This window comes from Eurypyga helias, unplaced genomic scaffold (genome assembly GCF_000690775.1).
Source record: "Eurypyga helias isolate BGI_N326 unplaced genomic scaffold, ASM69077v1 scaffold19632, whole genome shotgun sequence".
Taxonomy (NCBI): Eukaryota; Metazoa; Chordata; class Aves; order Eurypygiformes; family Eurypygidae; genus Eurypyga; species Eurypyga helias.
In genome coordinates this window covers 78232-97328 of record NW_010236813.1, presented here as the reverse complement: position 1 = coordinate 97328, position 19097 = coordinate 78232, and the positions used below count along the sequence as shown (strand labels likewise).

Here is a 19097-nt window from a genome sequence, read left to right as displayed (position 1 = left end):
ACCCCACACACCTGGGACGGGTCAGTTGCCCCGCAGCCCCCCGTGACAGACTGGGCTCCCCCAGGGCCCAAGGAGCAGCGAGCAGGGCGGCTCCGTGCAGCCCCCCTGCACAGCCTCCTTCACTTGTGCCCTACGGCTCCTCCAAGTTTTCACCTGCCCGTTTCCTTTTCCCCCCACAGCCTCACTCGGCTGGAGGCGGCCGGCAGGTGTGGGGGTCTCCTGAGTCTCCCGGTGTCACCCCTTCTGTTAGTCTCCTCTCCCATTCGTGTGCTTAGTCCAGGCTTATTTTTGTCTTCTCCATCCTCTGTGTAATAGCAGTTTTCTTCCCTCAATGACCTGACTCCTCACAGGGTATACCTGTCCTTATCTTCCTTTTTTCCTTTTCTTAACGACCGTGATTATGTCTGTTTCTTTTTGGTGGTGCTGTATCTCCTCTGACAAAAAGAGTATTGAGGGAGAAAAGTTTGTCTGGTGGTGGAAGGGAGTAGCAGGGCTTTCGTTTGAAGTAAGAGCCCAGATAGAGTAGGTTATGGCTGGACTTTGTGGGCTTGCTTGTCTGTGTATTTACGTGTGCCATGGCTGAAGAGGTCCAGTTGGTATACGGAGTCATAACTCTTAAGAGAAGTCCACAAGTGCAGAACACTTAAACACTTTTCCTTGAATTCTTTTAGTGTTGATCACAGATGTAGAGTTTGGAATTGTAGTGCCTGAATTTCCTTTATCTGCTGAATTAAGGGAGCTTTAATGTTGCTAGTGCCGGGGGCCAGCAGTGTGTACCCTGTCTCCTTAAGATAGCTGATGAAGGCAAATGTTACAGCCATGGTTCTTCTCATTCCAGTACTGTTTAACCAAAGTTGGTCTGATACTTTCTAATCTTGTATAGGATTCTCAGCAGGGTGGTTATTTGCTTGTAGAACTGATCTTAGCGTGGCTTGAACTGGGGATAACTCAAGGCTGGAAAAGCTGTGCAGGATATTACACTTAAGTTACGATTAGTAGTACATAGGAAATTCTGTATTCTTCCAGAAGGGTATAGTTCACTGGTACGAGCTGATTATCTGCAAATCAAGGGAGTTACTGAAACTGATAATGTAGTTTGATGTACATGTATGGTCCAGTTGTCCACAGCTGGGTAAGGAGTTTTGTTTACAATGACTACCATATAATCAGGTTTCTTGAGTGTAACTTGGTACTTTCACTTCCAATATCTGTTATTATTAGAAATCTCTACTTCAGTAAAGGAATGAACTAAACCAGAAAATGTTGGCAAACAGTTACAATTTCTTGTCTTTTCATTAATGGAAATTAATTTATACACGTGAGTTTGTAGCAAACTGGTAACTTTACGTTAATAAATAGTCTGGATTTATTATGTTCTCCTGACTTCTGTGACAACTGAAAAGATGCAGCGCTGCTGCTGTTACCTAAATCTAGACAACATAATGATGATTGGAATTTTGGTTATATGTGAAGAAAAAGCTAAATAATTCATATCTGAAACTAGGCTTTAATTTTTAATTTGTTTTCATACTTCTGTTTTCTGGTTTTGAAATTGTCAGTTAAAACTTGACACTTAGTTCTTTCTGGTTTTATTTTTAGTAGCGAGCACTGAAAATCTGCTGTCATATCTAGCTCTTTACAAATTTTCTTGCTTTAAATCTGATTTCTTGTCTGTTGGCTTATTATTTTAGAATGGTCTTACTGGCTGGCCATTCCCAATATCTCTTCCAACTGAAATTCTTATGGTGGTTTATATGGTGAGGTTTAACAAACTTCCATTGTTTTTTGTAGTTCTGGCTTAAAAACTACAGAAAAGGCATTTTAGTCATCTGAGAATTAGTAGTACCCTAGTAAATGGTCCTTTTTTTCTTATCTGTGGCTTCTTTCAGCACACTTTACAGATGTAGCACATGAGTAATGGTTAGTAGAGAGAGGTGTGTGGGTCACCGCCTTCCCCCTCCTTGTGGTTGCAACTTTGACGGAATTATCTGAAGGGTCCGTTGAAAATGGATGGTGAAAAAAGGCGCATTATGTATAACTTAAGGTTTTGTTGTTGTTGGATCGATAACATGCTAAAATTTCATCCAGAGAACAATCAAATACTTGCTTCTAACATATCTTACTGTGTGGGTGTTCTGTCTATTTTATTTATGTGTTAATTGGAACAAGTGTGTTTAGATAAATTATCAGATAATATTCTTTCTGCAGAACAATGCATGGCATACACCTTGATAATGGTGATTTTTTTTTTTTTCTTCCCTCTTTTGGTCTTCTAGAAATGGGTCTGCTTTCAGAAGATGCAGTGCACTAGATGTGGTGCGTGGAACAGGATTAGTCATGGCATCAGAACTATGTAAAACAATCTCTGAGGCAAAGCTGGAAAGGCACAAGAACTTGTTCTTAAATTACCGAAATCTCCATCACTTCCCTTTGGAGTTATTGAAAGATGAGGGGCTGCAGTACTTGGAGAGACTTTATATGAAAAGAAATTCCCTGACCACATTGGTACGACAATCTCTTTATTGTAATGTTTACTGTCTGTATGTTTAGGAATTCTGATTTTTGGAACAGAAAAACCAAGATAATTTAAACAAAAAAAAATCTTATAGCCAATCTGATCCTGAATGATGTCATCCATTGTGAAATGAGTATTTGATTGTATTACATTTGAACTTGCATAGGTAATGTAGAGAATAATAAATGGAAACTTATGACAGTTTATGGTTACCCTGTTGAAGCTCTGTGAAGATGTGCTGGGGGCCTTTCTTGTAGGGTTTGTTGGTTTGTGGTTGGTGGTTTTTTTAAACTGCTGTGAATTCTGCTCATGTCAGTGGACAGGCCTTTCTACTGTTAGGTGACACTATACAGTCTAGTCTGTGTTTCTTCTGTAGGCTACTCAACTTTCACCTTGCTGTGTGTTACTTTAAAGGCATGGTCAAGCCCAGTTTCTAATTCACAGCTTGCTGTTCAGGTGCCAGTGAAAACTTGTGTCTATGGGCTGCTGCTGAGTGGAGAATAGTCAAATTCAGGGTTGTGGGATTTTCTGTTGTGGTTTCATCTTGGTTGGTTGTTTTTCCCTGAACTGACCTGAATGAATTTCCCTGAAATTCTCATCCTGAATGAATGCTGGGACCTCAGAATTCAGTGTGGAGTAATTAAATCACTGTGATCCATTCTGAGCTGGTAAGAGTCTCTGTAGAGAGTCTAAACTTGCCACTCCTAGTAGGTTCAAGTCTCCAAGTAATTCAGTCTGGTGTGGTTTTTTTTTTTTTTGCTTGGGCTCTTGCATGGGATGGTAGGTGAAATAGTAGCCAGGGCAGAGAAGCTGGAGGGCCTGGCTACATAAAATTCACCAAAATTACATGTTTTTCAGTGCCTCCTAGAAAACGTCCAGTACTCCAGTTTAAGGAATAGTGTTTAAAGCTTTGACAATGATATGTTAGGAATCCTCAATAAAGGTTTCACTTTGTGGGCCAAGAGCTGAAAATATTCTGAAAATTTTATACCTTTGCTTCATCTTGAATAAGACACTTAAGTTTGCATGTACTGCAGAGATTTATTTTGGCACTGTTTGGTTTTGGGCAAATCCTTCTCTTAATAATTTAATGGGAGGATAGGATTCCCGGTTACAAATTAAATCTGCTTTAAAAATTAACCAAGTACTGTAAACAGTTTTGCTTTGAGACTTTGTGAATTCAGTGTTTGTTTAGTGGTGTAAGGTTCATGAAGTTTGCACTGCTCAAAGGATGAAACCATGAGTTTTGCATATCAGTTTTCTTCCTGTATGTGTTAGAGCCTGGTTTTGTTTTTCTCAAAGCAATTATAAAATAGAAACCAAAATAAAGTCTTACAGGTAACAGTTTAGTTCCAATTTCTTCTCAATATCTGTGGAAATACCAGCCAATAGGTACGTAAGGTGGTGTACCCGTGATTACCATGAACAGGAGATGTATCAAATGAGGGAGGCAACTCTTGCCCTATACTGTTCAGTACTGTAATTGAGGCCTGGGATTCAGGAACTCAAACAACACTTAAAATGTAGATCATACTGGGCAAAATGAATTGCAAACAGTGTGAAGTCGAGGTTCAGAGTTCAAAATGATCAGGATAACTTGCTTGTAGTATGACTTGGTAGAATCTCATTTCAAGTGCGTGGCACTATAGCTAGGAACTAGGCAAACAAAACTGGGTTTGGTTCACTGAGCATCCATTCAGCAGAATAGATGTTTGAAGTTGTGGTGGACCAAACCAGCATGTTACAAAAAAGTCAGATGTCTTTGTGAAACTCTCTGTACCAAAAGCTTCATTAAAAGCAGAAGGAAATTATTATTGGATTTTGTTAAAGCATAAGCTGGAGCAAAGGTTGAGTCTGGGGTTTCATACTTATGAATGACCTAGGTAAAGTGTAAAGAACCTAGAAAGCAGCAACAAAGGGTTTTTAGGGAATGTGCCCTATGAGAGAGGATTGAGAGTTTTAAGTTAATTCCTCTTGCAAAAAGACAAGCAGAGATGTGGGAGAGCAGAAATTATCAGTATTTTTACAAAGCAATATTTTCATTATGATTTTTTTATTGTCCACTGCTGGTAGGACAAGTAATACTGTTTCAGTGAAGTAGTAGTAAGTGAAGTACCATTGCAGGGGGCTGGGAATATGTAATCTGACAGTAGTTGAAACCAAATAGGTTATTCGAGGAAGATGTCTTTCAGCTTTGTGCTCCTTTGGTTCTATGTAAGATGATAAGAAGTAGCTCATTAATAAATACTTTAAATTGTATATGGATTATTAGCAATCATGAAAACTAAATCTGCACCATATTTCTTTCAAATTAGGTGGTACTTTTGTCCCACCAGTCCTAATGAGCTTTTGTTCTTTATTCTTCTGAAATGACTAGTCCTTGGCAGATGGCTTCTATGAAAACATCTGCGATAGTCATGCTGACAGAATGTACACATAGCTTGCTTAAGAGTAATTTCACTTTTGTCTTCATTGGCAAGATGGAAATGATTGAAGGCCATGGAGTGGATCAAGAAGCTATATAGCACATCTGTATCCCAGCATCAAGTCTTCCAACTTCTGCTTATTTAATATTTGACTGGTATCGTTAGCCTTCCAGTAATCCTGTTTCCCCATCTTTTAAAAGAAAATACGCGTTTGCCTTGATGGCACTGCCAGAAGCACGATCTTGCCATATCAAAGATAATTGTTCTTAATTCACTAACTCGGGATACGCAGAGCTGTCCTGTTCAGACAGACCGGCAGGTTCACCTTCTGTCCAGTGGGTGTGAGGGCAATGCACGTTTCCCTAAACTGGTGGCAGAATTGATGATTCATTTATCATTGTTGTCATGTCACCAGTGGACACCAGAGTTAGTTTTGCCTCTCAGTTGATGGATCACAAATAGGGATTTTTTATCTTAATTATGTTGCAGAATGTTGTATTGAACGACTTTGACTCAGACCCATTGTTACTGTAGCACTCAAGAAGATAAGCAGAATTTCTATTACAGACTTGCCAAACTGTGCACTTGTCTCTCTCCCGAGTTTAGCTCTATCACAATATGAAGCAGTTAAAGCAAGAATAAGAGTATAACCTTCATGTACAGTGTACAAATAGTTTGTGATTCAGGTTAGAATCCTGATGGTAATAATGTGGGTAGGATGACAGTGAATTTATTTTTTCACGTTTTCTCTTTCTAAAATTAAAGCTGGAATTTTTTGTGCTTGAGCATGTTGCAACCTTTGCGTACTTTGCCGGCTTAAGCTTTTCTCTTTGACCAAATAGAGTTCTGTGCCGAGAAGATGGATGTACCTTGGCACACCTTCCAGTAGGTGGCAACAACTGATTAGTTATAGCCTGTTTCTTGCATCTTGATGTGTACGGATTCATTTATTGACCCATCATTTGCTGCTCCCTACTTAAAAACGAACTAATTTTTGTACTCAGATGGAGGATGTGGCATGTGTGTTACATGAGATTATTATGACATTTTTTCACTGCTCCCTACTTAAAAACGAACTAATTTTTGTACTCAGATGGAGGATGTGGCATGTGTGTTACGTGAGATTAATATGACATTATTTTTTCAGGTTAGCGTATTTATTTGTAATAAACTTATAAACAGAAAGTTAAGTATTTTAGGTGGTAATATATACCTTAAATTTTCATGATGGTGAATAGGTAGTGTTTTTTTAACACAAAATCGACTGTGTGATTGAGCTGCTTTTTAAAATTTATGTTTCTGCATATATGTGAATTGTAAAAACATGTTTCAATAAAACATATCTATGTTTAAAGAAGGCCTCTTAAGCAATAAAACTGTCTTACCCTTGAATAATCTTCAGTATGGTTACCCACATGACATCTGACACTCGTGAAGCTGATTTTGTGATACATGTTCACGGTTAAATGCCATCAAGAAACAGAATTGCAGCTAGGGATCAGTTAGCAATTAGAAAATGATATGCATGTTAATACATAAATATGGAAATCTAGTTTGATGGATTCAGCATTTCTGGCTTGGTGGCAATTGATTGAGCTACACAAAGTTTGTAGGTCACTTCCCAGTTTAGCAGCATTACAAAATAAAATACATGATGGTTAGACATCTTGTATAGTTCTTGTGCAGTTCTTCTGCTTTAAGTATGTAAAAGCTGCAGCTTCTTAGCAGTCTCTTGGCTTCAACTAAGCTCAATTATTTGCATATATTTTCAGCAGTTTTTCAGGTTTTTGTAATCCATTTTTTCAGCCTCAGAAGTCTGACTACTATTTGTTTGAGGACATGCTAATGTCACTTCTAGGCTGTAGTTCTGTTTCAGTAGCGAATTGCTCATCCTTGCTATATCCCAAGTTGCACTGATGGAGAATGTGCGGGGATGTTGAAATAGTATTGTATACAAGCTCCTTGTTGCCACTTTTATTGTGACTAGCTCCTTGACATGTTTTAGTATGATTATTAAAATGAGTTGGGTACACAATATGTGTGTGTCTGGTTTTTGTTTTGAAACCTAAAAAATCTCTAACTCTTTTTCAGCCAGAAAACCTTGCACAGAAGCTTCCAAACCTCGTGGAATTGTGAGTTTGTGTAGGAGTTCTAATATATTTTCTTTATGCTGATCTATCTTAATGTATTTCTGAAATTTATTGCTTGTACATAACCTACCTCTTAAGTTTGAAGGGTTTTCTTGGAGGGCAAGAAAGAGTACTTTTTGTTGGGTTTTTCTTTGTGTTTTTAAGGACGTATATCATGTATTCAGTCATGCTAATATTTTTTATAATTTCTTGGTTTTGTACTACAAGAACTGTTATACAAATGTCTGCGCTGCTAAGGGAAAGCATACTTAACCCCCCCCAACTGCTGTGTAGACTACTGTCACCCTGATAAAGCACGGGAACCTCCAAATGCAATGGTCAGATGGATGTGACAGAGCCAGAGTAACAGGTTACTGCCACCAGCCCATCCCTAGTTGCTCACTTCCAACTCAGCTACTGGGGTATCCTGATCTTAGTCTTGCTGACTGTAGTTTTTTTGTAACCAAGTCACAGATTGTTCAGGAATGAGCAAATAGGGGGAGTAACTAATTAAATGGTTGTTGTAGACAGAGTAGTTTATCCATGCTTGTCCAAAGAATGGATGCCACAGGAGCTCTATTATTTTGGGAATCAATGTCCGGCTGTAAGCCCCTCAGTCATTGTCGTCTTCCTTCCCCTTTTTGTAAGGCTATGGTTTCCTTGTATGGTAGGATTGGCTCTGTGTGTGTGTTAAAAGGGATGTCCTCTTTTCCCCTTAAAACTCACTTGGCTCACTTCCAGCGGAGTAACTGATGGATCATGGATTTTGTTTATTTAATGGAAAGCTCCAAACAGGAGGAGCTGTATATCTGAGTAGTCTAATGCATTCAGCTGTCTGATCTTGTCTTAATTTGGCCCTTGAAACCACACCTTTCTGGTACACGCGACCACAGCGTAATTGAACTGTTTTGTAGGTCACTGCAGTCTCTGACTTGCTTAAGAGACAGTCTTGTCTCATCATGCCTGAGTCTTGGGAGTATGTTTATGCTCTGAAGCAATAAAATAAATATTTTTCTATTTGATATACTTGGTACTTAATGATTTGCCATAGGGCATCAGGAAATGTCCGTGTTATCTGATGGTGCCTTTAGGAAAACCTGTTAAAAAAAAAAAAATCTTAAAATAATCTCCTATCAAGACTGAATTGTAGGAGTCAAACCTATTTTTTTGGGGTTCAGCACGCTTAGTTGTGCCACCACTACCCCACACATTCTGGTGATCTTGAGAGAAACGCAGTGGGCCTGTGGTTTGTGTAGCGCTGCTAGTACAAGGCAGCGTTTGATCAGACTGTAAGAGATGTTTTGTTGACAGAGATGACAAAATAAAGATCTAATTAAAGAATAATTTGTTACAGTAGCTTTCAGTTTTGAAAGACAATCTTAACTGATTTTAATTTTCTTGAAAGTTCCATTCTTAGCAATGTCACTATATTTTTTAGAACTTCACTACGGTCTGTTTCTTTATATATCGTGTCCCTCATGCTGGGATACTAGGTGTAGATCCTCGTAATACACATTTTCTTAGCTTGGGAAAATAGTTAATACGTATTTTCAGGAGTTGCAGCGGAAATGAGGGGTGTTCTCGACTTGAGGTGTATATATAAGGATTTCTACAAACACATCTGCTATCCTTATGTTTGTTATGTTTTTAGTAAACTTTAAATGTCTGCAATTTTTAAACAAAAAGGGAAGGCAGTTGAACTGTTCATATGTCTTTTTCCTTGTTCTGCCTCTGTCTCCTCGAAAAGACAGGCTTCTACTTCTGGAAATACTGTTTGAATAGAATGGAGAAAAAGAAAGTTGTGTAAATAATTTCCATCTGTGGCTAAGGAGCTGAACATTAAGTATTCAGTATACCTTTGCAATTAGATGTCGACATTTGAAAATTTTCTTAGTCTAGGAATGTTTTTTATGTTACTGGTAGTACCAGAAATGCTCCAGCAGAGTGTGCTGAATATTCTCAGTGAGATCTGAACACCCTCATTGCTTACCTAAATGACCAGGTGTAAGGTTGGGTTTTTCTTTTGAAAAACGGTACTCAAAAGTTTCGAAACCCCAGCTGTAGTGAGTAAATCATGTGCTTGTTTCTTCACTCAGTAAAGGTGTGAGTTTTCTATGTGCAGTGGAAACTGTTTGTATATTGTGTGGGTTTGGGGTTTTTTCTTTCCTTGCCCAGCATGTAGTCATAATATGCTGATCAAATATGGTTCATTCTGTTTATTCTGTTTTCATTCTTTTTCCTTTTTGTTTTCCTCTAACAACTCTCAAAACTGAATCCCATTATTATTATAACTGTAAATGTTTTGTTTTAAATAATTGTATGTCATTCTATTTTATTTTTATGTTAATCTTTTAATAGTCTAAGTGTAATTTAAGTACCTATCCACTGCCAGTTAATACAGTTTCCACAGCTTTTGTGGTCATAGAGAGGAATGGCTTTGAGGGTGCTCTTTCAGTCTGAAATTGGATATTTTGCAAACTGATTATGTAGCAGAAGTCCTTGAGGGTAACAGGTGGTGTCCTCTGCTTTTTTTTTCTCCTCCCCCCAGGTACCTTCATTCAAATAACATAGTTGTTGTACCTGAAGGTAAGTAATCTACCAGCTCACAATAAGTGGCAGGAATCATAAAATATTCATTTTTCTTCTTTGAAGAGGCCTGTTTTTCCTTTATTTTCCCATAAAACATTAAAGATTTTAATACAAAATATACCAGTGTAGCTCTTAGCCGATAATATCCTTGTTTATGCTATGTTAAATTATTTTAATGAATTCTCAAATGCTCTTTGCTTCAATTATAATTGAGTGCCATTTAGCCTTTTTGCTTTCTGCATCTACAGAAACAAAAATCCAGAGTGCTTTCTGCTTTCAGCCAGTTACCACACAGAATATTCTGCTGGTTTAGATCATGACAGTTTTGAAACCTAAAGTATCAAGAGCTTCAAGGAAGTTTCTTTTCTTCCCTTAATTGTAGAGTTATGTGCCCAACTTCAGAAAGTATTTTAAACTCTTTCTGAATGTATAAAATGGATAGGCTCAAAGCGAAGGAATGGAGAAAGTGATTTCATAGCAGAGTCTTCTGAGGGAGAATCTAGAAATGGGAATAATCTGTGCATATGTGGGTCCCCATCTCACTGCCAGCAGAAGTGTTTGTTAGGTAAGCACTTCCACAAGCTATGTCATTCAGTTGAGACCAGCTTTAATACGTCAAAATCTGCTCAGACATAGGTTTTAGGTACTGTGGCTTTTTATCCTCTCATAGTCCTATTAAGATTTTAACAGTACTGTTGGGTCACATTCATGTGTTAATCTGTTCTCTCACAAGCCATTGGCTCCCTCGTTAAACTGCAGTTTCTGGACCTAAGTGATAATGCCCTCGAAATTGTGTGTCCAGAGATTGGCCGCCTGAGATCTTTGCGTCATCTTCGCTTGGCTAACAACCAGCTGAAATATTTACCTGCAGGTAAGTACAGATGTGTGAGGGATTACAGCAATGACAAATTCCGTTTGAACTTAATTTACATGGTGATCTGCTCAAGGTTTACTCGTATCTTACAGTTGAAGCATGGTACAGGTTGCATTTAAAGACTAGGCAGGGATTGCTGTTGGATGTGTACTAAATATACTCTGTAGTTAGAAAAAAGCCACACTCTAGGTACTTAAGGTAAAGAAAAGTCCTGAAAAATCCTCCTGAAGTTGGAAAAATATGTCTGTTTTAACAGTCTTTGTCGTGGTATCAAGAAAATATTTAAATTTCCTGAGAAGACACAAAATGCCAATGATAACTGTCATTATGATAAAATGATGTTTCTTTTAATTTTCCAGAACATAAAGAATTCCAGTCTTTCCTTTCTTTTTGCCCAATGACCCCATTCTTGTATTTTCTAAAAACACTTCTAGTCGGTTTGCCTATGGCAGTTCTACGTCACTATGACATTAAATAACAAATGTTTGTCTTGCTAGTTTATAATAAAAAAGCAAAATTTAGTCCAAGTAAACGTGACACAGTCAGAAAAAGTTGGCCATAGGCACATTTTCAATGATTTTTTTTTTGCCTTCTAAATACTTTGATAAGCAGACATAACATTATTCTTCTTCCATTGCCCTTATATCTTTCCAGCTAACATGATGCTGATTTAATATTTTTTATTCATTTTTCTATGGCATATTTGCATTTTCTGATCTTCAGAGATGATAAAAATCTCAGGCCAGCATTTCAAAAAAACTGATCTAACCTAATCTAACAGGATTAGCTTTTGGCTCTAATTTTAACTAACTTCTCAATGTGACCTTCATGTGTTTGTAAGTTCACATTGATTATTCTCAAGAAATATATTGCAATTGCTCCTTGAAGTTTTGGATGCAGAAATCTAGTAGTCCTTTGCTTGTACTTTCCTAGGCATAACAAACCTAAGTCAAAGGATGATTATGATTAGAAAGGAAAAAAAATTATGACTATGTAAATGCTCTGGAAAGAAATTAGATAAACCTGTTAAACGTTATGACCCAAGGCCAATAAAATTTCCATCAATTTTCAGATGTCCTACATTCAAAAGAAAGGAGTGACTTGAGTGTGCTTTATGTTCCTCAAAGATAATTTACCTTATGGTGCTGTACCATGAAAGAAAGACTTGTTCAAAGAAAAAGTGACACATTTTCTGTAAAACTTCACACATTAACTTAAAAAGGTTCCAAAAAAGACTTTCAAAAGGATAATTTACATTACTGAAGAGCTGATTTTGAGTCTACCAAATTTGATTAGGAACTGGTATCAGCTGCATAGGCACGCTGCGTTTCCTTTCTCCTGAAGTCTACAAAATTTGGTATTCAGCATTGTCCCTAAGTGCATTTAGTTCTGTGTGCGTGAAAACCTTGCGTGTTTTGAAATAGTAGTACTCTTGCCTATTTTTGAATTGGAGAATCCAGTGGTGTCTAGTCCTTCTGGTTTTGCTGGTAGTGTACCATCAGTTTATCTGTATGTACTGCTGTCGTTACTAACCCTGCTGTTCGGATCTGTCACTGTCAACGTGACTGATGTCATACAGCTTGAGTCTTACCAGCCCGAGCAAGAATAATCTTTCGCTCCCACTGGAGAGCTGCTCTACTGCATGGCGTGTTTCCTAAACATAACACTTTGTGAAGAGGGCTTAAGAGCATATTTTTCAGTTTTTCATTTTAAAATTGCAAAGATTTCAAAGGTGACTGCAACAAAATCTTTGCAATTGAAAATTGCCTTTATGTTCAACAACTGGAAAAAAAAATCAATAGTAAGTTTTGATGAATTGTTTTATCCTTAACTACATCTGTAGCATGACTCTTCATAATGGTGTTCAGTAGCGTTTTGTCAGGAAAGCTAGCAAAATTAATAAAATAGACGAGGATGAGATGTGATTTCCCTGCAGTGCCTTATTTCACTGTGTTAACTGCTTTCTTCACAGCAGAAACTGCATTGCGAGGGAAAGACAGCTCTTAATTGCTCTTAATTTATAATAATAACCATTTAAGATACAATTTAGCTTCTACTGGTGCAGCTTGTGCAGAATTTCAACGTCTGCATTAAAGAATAGCTTTCACATATAGGTGATGGTCAATTATGGAATTAACTTTTCAAAACACGTGACCGTCATTTTATTCTGGCCTTAATCCTGCACGTATCACACAAATGGCAGTGAACTGTTTATCAGTGAACTGATCAGTATTCACCTTGTGTAACCAGATAGGCCAACTTGCAGCACAATGATGTCATCACATAAATAGCTTGCTTCAGAGTTGTTGCCCTGTCATTCCTTCTGTCTCTGCCTTCCCAGTGCCTGTTGTTATAACTACCCTCAGTTTTTGTTGAAACAACATGCATGTTTAGTAGGATACTCTTAATAATATCCTTCATTGCTAAAAAAAAAATCTCTTCATTGTAACTGCAGAACAGTTGGATGGTAAATGTTTGCCTTTACGTGTCTGGACGCCCATGCTTTTCTGTTGCATTTTGTATTTTAAGAACAACTCTCTGTTTGTCTTCCGTAATTGTGATTAAGAACTGAGACAATGCAGTTAATAACGTATGTTGATTCACTGTCTATTTTCCATGTTTTTGTTCCACAACTGTGCTCTTCAAGATCATTTTTAGTTTTTTCCTTAGAGAAATCTAGCATAACTCTAAGCCAGTTGAAACAGTATGCATAATGAAGCTCTACAGATTTAGGTCTTCAGTCTGATTGTAGACATTCTTCCAACTCTAGTGAAGGTTGAGCTGTGCTGCAATTTATCTCCTATGTGATGGACAAGATTTTAGTGTCTAAGTACCTGTTTCCATGAAACTTGTGAGAATTTCATAATGAAGACCTCTCTCCTTATTTCAGGTGTGATTATGGTTGTTCAATTGGTAGGGAAAAGTTACTTTGAAGGAGGAGAAGGGGGAGAATGTATTCATGCTGTCTGCATGTATTTTCATCATAAACATTAGTTTACTGGAGAAATTGGGCGATACAGGACTCAGGAGGGGAAAAAGGGCATTAGATGAAGCATGGAAATGGTGTTCCTTGGAGATTAGAAAGCACTTTCTAGTCTGTGGCACTCCTGTAGTGTAAATGACAATCCTACCTTAGCAAACACTACCAAATCATTGTCACCCACGCTCAAGATCATGTACTTTGGCCTCAAGGCACTTTGTTTCTGTGCACTACCACTGCAACAATGCGACTTCCATCGTGCATCATAAACCTGGTGTGAGAATTGTTTAAACATGACTAACCTAAACTTCATGAGAAACAAAGGGAAAAATTTCTCCAGAATAAGCATATTGAAATTGAAATATAATATAAAATGGCTGGAAGAACATGCTTTATGAAATTATCTTGAAGCCATGTTTTGAATGTATTTTTGGATAAGGTTAGTGAGTGGACCAGCTTATGCCTAATGCAGAGTCATCAGTACCTAGATCCTGTAGTAATCAGAATCACTAACTGAGGGACCCTGTCTGAGAGGAAGGCTGGTTAAGAGTTGCAGATAAGTAAGAAGATGAGATCTAATATTATACATTTCTTTTTAAAAGTGCTTTTTTTAAATTGAAATGCACAGCATTTTTTGTTCTGCAAACTGTAAATCTTGTGGCTTCTGTCTTTAACTGTTTCTTGGCTCTTTTATTTGGCTGTGGTATATTTAATTCTTGGCGATGGAGTAAAGCTTTTGTATAGTTTTCCACTATGCAACTGTAGCACTTAAACAATCCCAATTCTTGAGGGCTGTTTGGAAATATGTAACACTAGAGATATTATTTGAGAAAAATCTTAGTTCCAGCAGAAACAGAAGATGGTTATTATTTCCTATTATTACATTAGTTCATTTATAAGCTTGACTTAGAGTTGACATTAGGTTTTCATTGTAGCTTAACCTTATTTTTTTGAGTTTTCTCTTTATTCGGGGTATTGATGTCTCAGTCTAGAATGGTAGAGTTAGTCCTGTATGACTGTGCTGTCAGAAGTAAATTTTATCAATCTTCTCACTTATAAGTGACTAATTAGAAAGTTTCCCTTTGTTTCTGATGTGTATAATGCATATGATAATTTAACTCCTTTCATTCTTGAGAAATTGTATTTATCTTCTCTTTGTGTATGAATTATTGCATCATTTGCAGGAAAAAAAAATCCGGTGAGATGTACTGGAAAAATTATTTTTCAGGAGTCCTAAAGCCAAGGTTACCTCTCAGTTTTTTTGCTGCATTATCATTTAAATTTGATTTGACTTTAGCCCTGGTGAACTTTTGATGTGATGATGGCTCTTCAGGTCTTGTAGTTGGTGAATGCATGTTTGGACAACAGGTAACTTAAAAGAGGGTGGGTTGTATTCAACGTTGGACTTAAGTTTCAAATTTGACAAGGATTAGATTTTTTTATTGCACATTACTTGATAAACACTTCTCATTAGAAGTGGCAAGTTGTAGCATCGTGTTCTAAGATTTAATTAAAAATGAGGTTATGTTTACTCAGCACATGTTGGAGTTAATTATAGATTTACTAAAATGAAAAGTTTAATGTTTTGCCAAGTCAAGAGCAAAAGCTAAGTAATTAAATAAAGAATAGGGTATGGTTTATGATCCCAGCCCATCTTTGGCAAAGTTCCCTTCAAGAAGGGGAAAAAAAAGAAGTTATCAGCAGTTGTCTCTACATGGGCTAGACCAAGTTTCCCTTTTTGTTTGTTGTCAGAGAATTTTGAAAACCAAGAGTTGAGCGTGTTGATCAGGAAAAAAAGGCAGTAAAATAATACCAAACTTCATGTAAATTGTGTGATGATGTTTCTTTACTCTGTCAAGTGAGAGTGGAGGTGACTGCTGTGGCAAAAGGGAGGGTACACATCTCTGCAAGAGTCAAAAGCAAGTTTAGCAAATGCCCTTTTCGTCCCCATATAAGGAAACCTGTGGCTTCCATCTCAAACTGACATTTCCACGTTGTCTCTGGAGACCCTGCCTCTGCGTATTGTATCCAGTTGATGCCTTGTTCTTCATTTAGGTAGTATCTGAGGGAAGATTTATTGATCTTCCTTTGTTATTTGAAGTGCTAAGGGCAATAATAATTTGGGGAGGTTTATAAGATATATACTTTTAATTTCATTTCTGCTCAAATCCTTTTCTTTTTCAAGGCAAATTGTTTTAGAAATATAGTCAGTTTAAGCCTCATTAAAATACATTTGCAGGCTTATAAAACTTCATCTTCAAAGCATTTGAGAAAGATCCTGTGAAGCTGATAAGGGAGTGTTAATCTCATTTTACAGAATGGAAAAAAGTGTTTTTAACAGCAGTGATTTGCTCCAGGCCACAGCAGGAGTCAGTGTTAGCCAGAAATAGAGCTTGGGCGTTCCCATTCCATTTGTTAAGACCACACCTTCTTGAGGTTGAGCATATTTAATATTGGGGAGGATTCAATCTTTCCACCTGTTATTAGGAGATTAATAATTATCTCTTCATAATTAATAACTCTCTAAGTTAATAGGAAATTAATAGCGGTAAGATCAGTGAGTTCTTGTAACTGAAACAGCTTGTGATTCCAGAAGGCTCGGAGAGCTTGTGACAAATGAATTTTGAAAAATCTAACTTAGAGATAAATAGTAGATCACTTTCTCTTGCTTAGGTAACTTCAGTGGGAATGACGAGAAGGCTTGAATCATTATTAAAATTTTTAAGTCAAACTATGATTGTTAATTACTGCTTTGTCTATTTATAAAGTAACCCTTGGAATGTTAATTGATTATTGGTAGGTCTGTTTTGCTTAGGAATTTGCTTTGCTAATTGGGGGCAAGAGAAACTTTGAGAAATGAGAACTGCATATTCATTTTTCTCAGATTTTTTTAAGTTGCTGTGAAGTACAGTATCTGTATTTACTATTCATACCAGTATTTCACTGGTAAAGGCTTCTTGAATACCCAACTTAGTAATTCTGAATAGAGCTCAATATAAGGTATTTCAGTAATTCTTAATTGAAGGCATATAAAAACAACTTCTTCCTTACCTTTTTTTTCACAGTAGATTTCCACTGATCGTGGATACAGCATGCCAATAATTATATTCTTATTCTAGACCCTGGCGTTTAAGTATGTAGCCCTAATTCTTTTTTTTAAACTTGTTTTCCATATTTTGATTTACAGCCTAAAATGAGTGGGGTGTGTGTAAATTTGGCACTTTTTTTTGCCCCTCCTGTATTTCCCTTCTGCTTTCATACTGTCTTTGATTAGAGTAGATAGCTTTGACGCTTAATGAAGTTCAAAATTTTTTTAATGATGATTGTGACTTTAAAAGCAAAGGCACAAACTGATGCAGACCCTGCTCTTTTTTCAGGGTTGGCGTAACCTTAGTCCACTCTGCTTTCCTAATTTAGTAACAAGTATAAAAATATGCACGACGGGACAGGTTTGGTACGCCAGGCACCCGTCCAGGAGTGTGGTGTTTTTAAGTAAATGGACTTGTAGGGATTTGAGGAAAACATAGATTAGGTTACATGACCTTTGCACTCTGCAAGTATGTGACTATTTAAAGGAGCATGGGCTCCTAAATAAGAATCTCTTAATTATTATCATAGTATGTTGGTTTCCTTGAATTAGGTTGATGCCTAATTATTAAAAATATGTTTTTCTTTGCACAGATGTCTAAAATATCCTCTGTTAAATAATCCAGTTCTAGATTCAGTTTACTGTATATAAGGAGTCAATGTTCTAAGGTTTATATTGGCTCTTATGTTCAACAACAGCAAATATTTTTTTAACCTAAATTGATGCGAAACTCACGGGGACTTGTCTGTTGCTGTATAGTTTTTTCACATCAGGATAAGTAAGGCTTCAGTAATTACGTTGTTTTACTGTAGAAGCACAATAAAAATACCTGTTAGTATCTTTAAGACATTGTTTGGATTTCTAGGAGGAAAATATTTTTACATGTTTTGATTTTGTATAAACTCCAGTATAGCTCTGTCCTGACTGAAATATTTTATAAGGAAGATTTCTCCTAGGAAATGATAGCCAAGGGTCATCTCTGAAGAGTTAGGAACAAAATGGCAACGTGGATGGTTACTGGCTGTCATTGGACTCTGACGTGAACAGAGGTGACCAAAGCACTGGGTAGTATATTGTACAAGTGGTATTCCGTACAGATCAGCTTTCATGCATGTCCAAGCACAGCGGTGCCTATTTAATTAAAGGATGTTGGTTGTGAGAGATTTTATAACGGAGTCTGCCTTGCTCAAACATTTGGTTTAGCTTAAATTCTCAGGAGGACTGCTAGTACTTCTGACTGCTTAAAATTTATGGGGAGGGCAGTGAAAACAAGGAATAAAAAATTTCCATTAAATTCCTGGAAAATTTCATTAACTGAAGTTTTTTCCTGTGTACCTTCGCCTGTGTGCCATGTCAGAATGAGCCATCTGTGCATGCAGAGCTGCTCACTATTCTCTACTTTTCTGCTTGGCCCTTCTTGCAGTTACTACAACACTGTAAAAAAAAAAAAAAAAAAAAGTATAGTCAGAAAAATCCCAGAGCTATGTTTTCAGTTTAAAAAGTTGTTCTAATGTAGACTTTTGTTCCAGCACTTCTTCCAGATAGGCTTCTGTTGGGCGTCCTGGAACTGAAATATTTCCCGTAACTGTAGCAGAAATGACGTTAAGAAATAAAAAAAACCCAACAAAACTATCTCTTTCAACAATGGCCTGTGGTATTCCTCATGGTGTTGCACAGCAGGTTCTCAACAATGCATGTGCTGAGCATGTATGTGTTGTAATTCATTAATCTGAAAACTAATAGGAAACAGTTGGAAGAAGCCATCAATGTATTTCATTGTAACATTTAAATTACAGATTCAAATATTGCTTTGTGTGCTAGGCTTATTGGACTAGAAAATTCCATCTTAAAATTTCCTATTGTAATTTAGCGCAGTCAGTGGGAAAATTATTTGGAAATTAAGCTCTTGTAATGAGCATGGTTTTAGTGTATAAAAAAAAAAAAAAAAAAGTTGTGATATGGCTCAGTGCATGATAGTCCCAAGGACCTGCCATTTTATAAAACAGATTTTAGAAAAAACCTCTGGGGTCATTACGTACCTGGAAAAGTGATCAGGGACAAATTGAAACTGGCATTGAGGTTTCATGTCAATAAATTGAAGGCTAAAATCCTATTGAAGCAGAAGCCTAATGGGCCATGCGTTCCCTAAATTCCATGCCAGATCCTTGTGAAAGCCATTATGCATCCAGCTTGCAGCATCTGGCCCCACCAGCCCTGTACTTTGCCCTACTGTTCCTTTTCTGAAAAAGGAGTTAGTAAGAAACCTGGTGAGATATAGGTGAAATCAGGACGGAGGAGAGAAGAGCCAACCTAATTATCACCACTGGCGCTCTCAAGCCTGTTGTGTTTCGGGCTTTGCAGTGCTCCACTTGTGGAAAGCAAAATCTTTGCAGGAACACGTATGTTTTCTAAGCTCTGGGCCATGGGCTTTACCCCTGGTAGCCGTCCCCCTCAAGGGCTTTTAGGTAGGAGATAAAGGAGTTGTGCCAAGATCAA

General features: G+C 37.3%; 1 protein-coding gene across 1 annotated transcript in view; it reads left to right on the top strand.

Annotated features, from left to right (window-relative positions):
* The first annotated feature begins 2282 nt into the window (after nucleotides 1-2282).
* The window catches only part of LRRC28 (leucine rich repeat containing 28), a 44020-nt gene continuing 27205 nt past the window's right edge, over nucleotides 2283-19097 (top strand). The window contains 4 exon segments of the mRNA XM_010147237.1: nucleotides 2283-2505; nucleotides 7033-7073; nucleotides 9619-9656; nucleotides 10393-10530. Of these exon segments, the coding sequence (XP_010145539.1) occupies nucleotides 2338-2505; nucleotides 7033-7073; nucleotides 9619-9656; nucleotides 10393-10530 (385 nt within the window). The 5' untranslated portion in view covers nucleotides 2283-2337.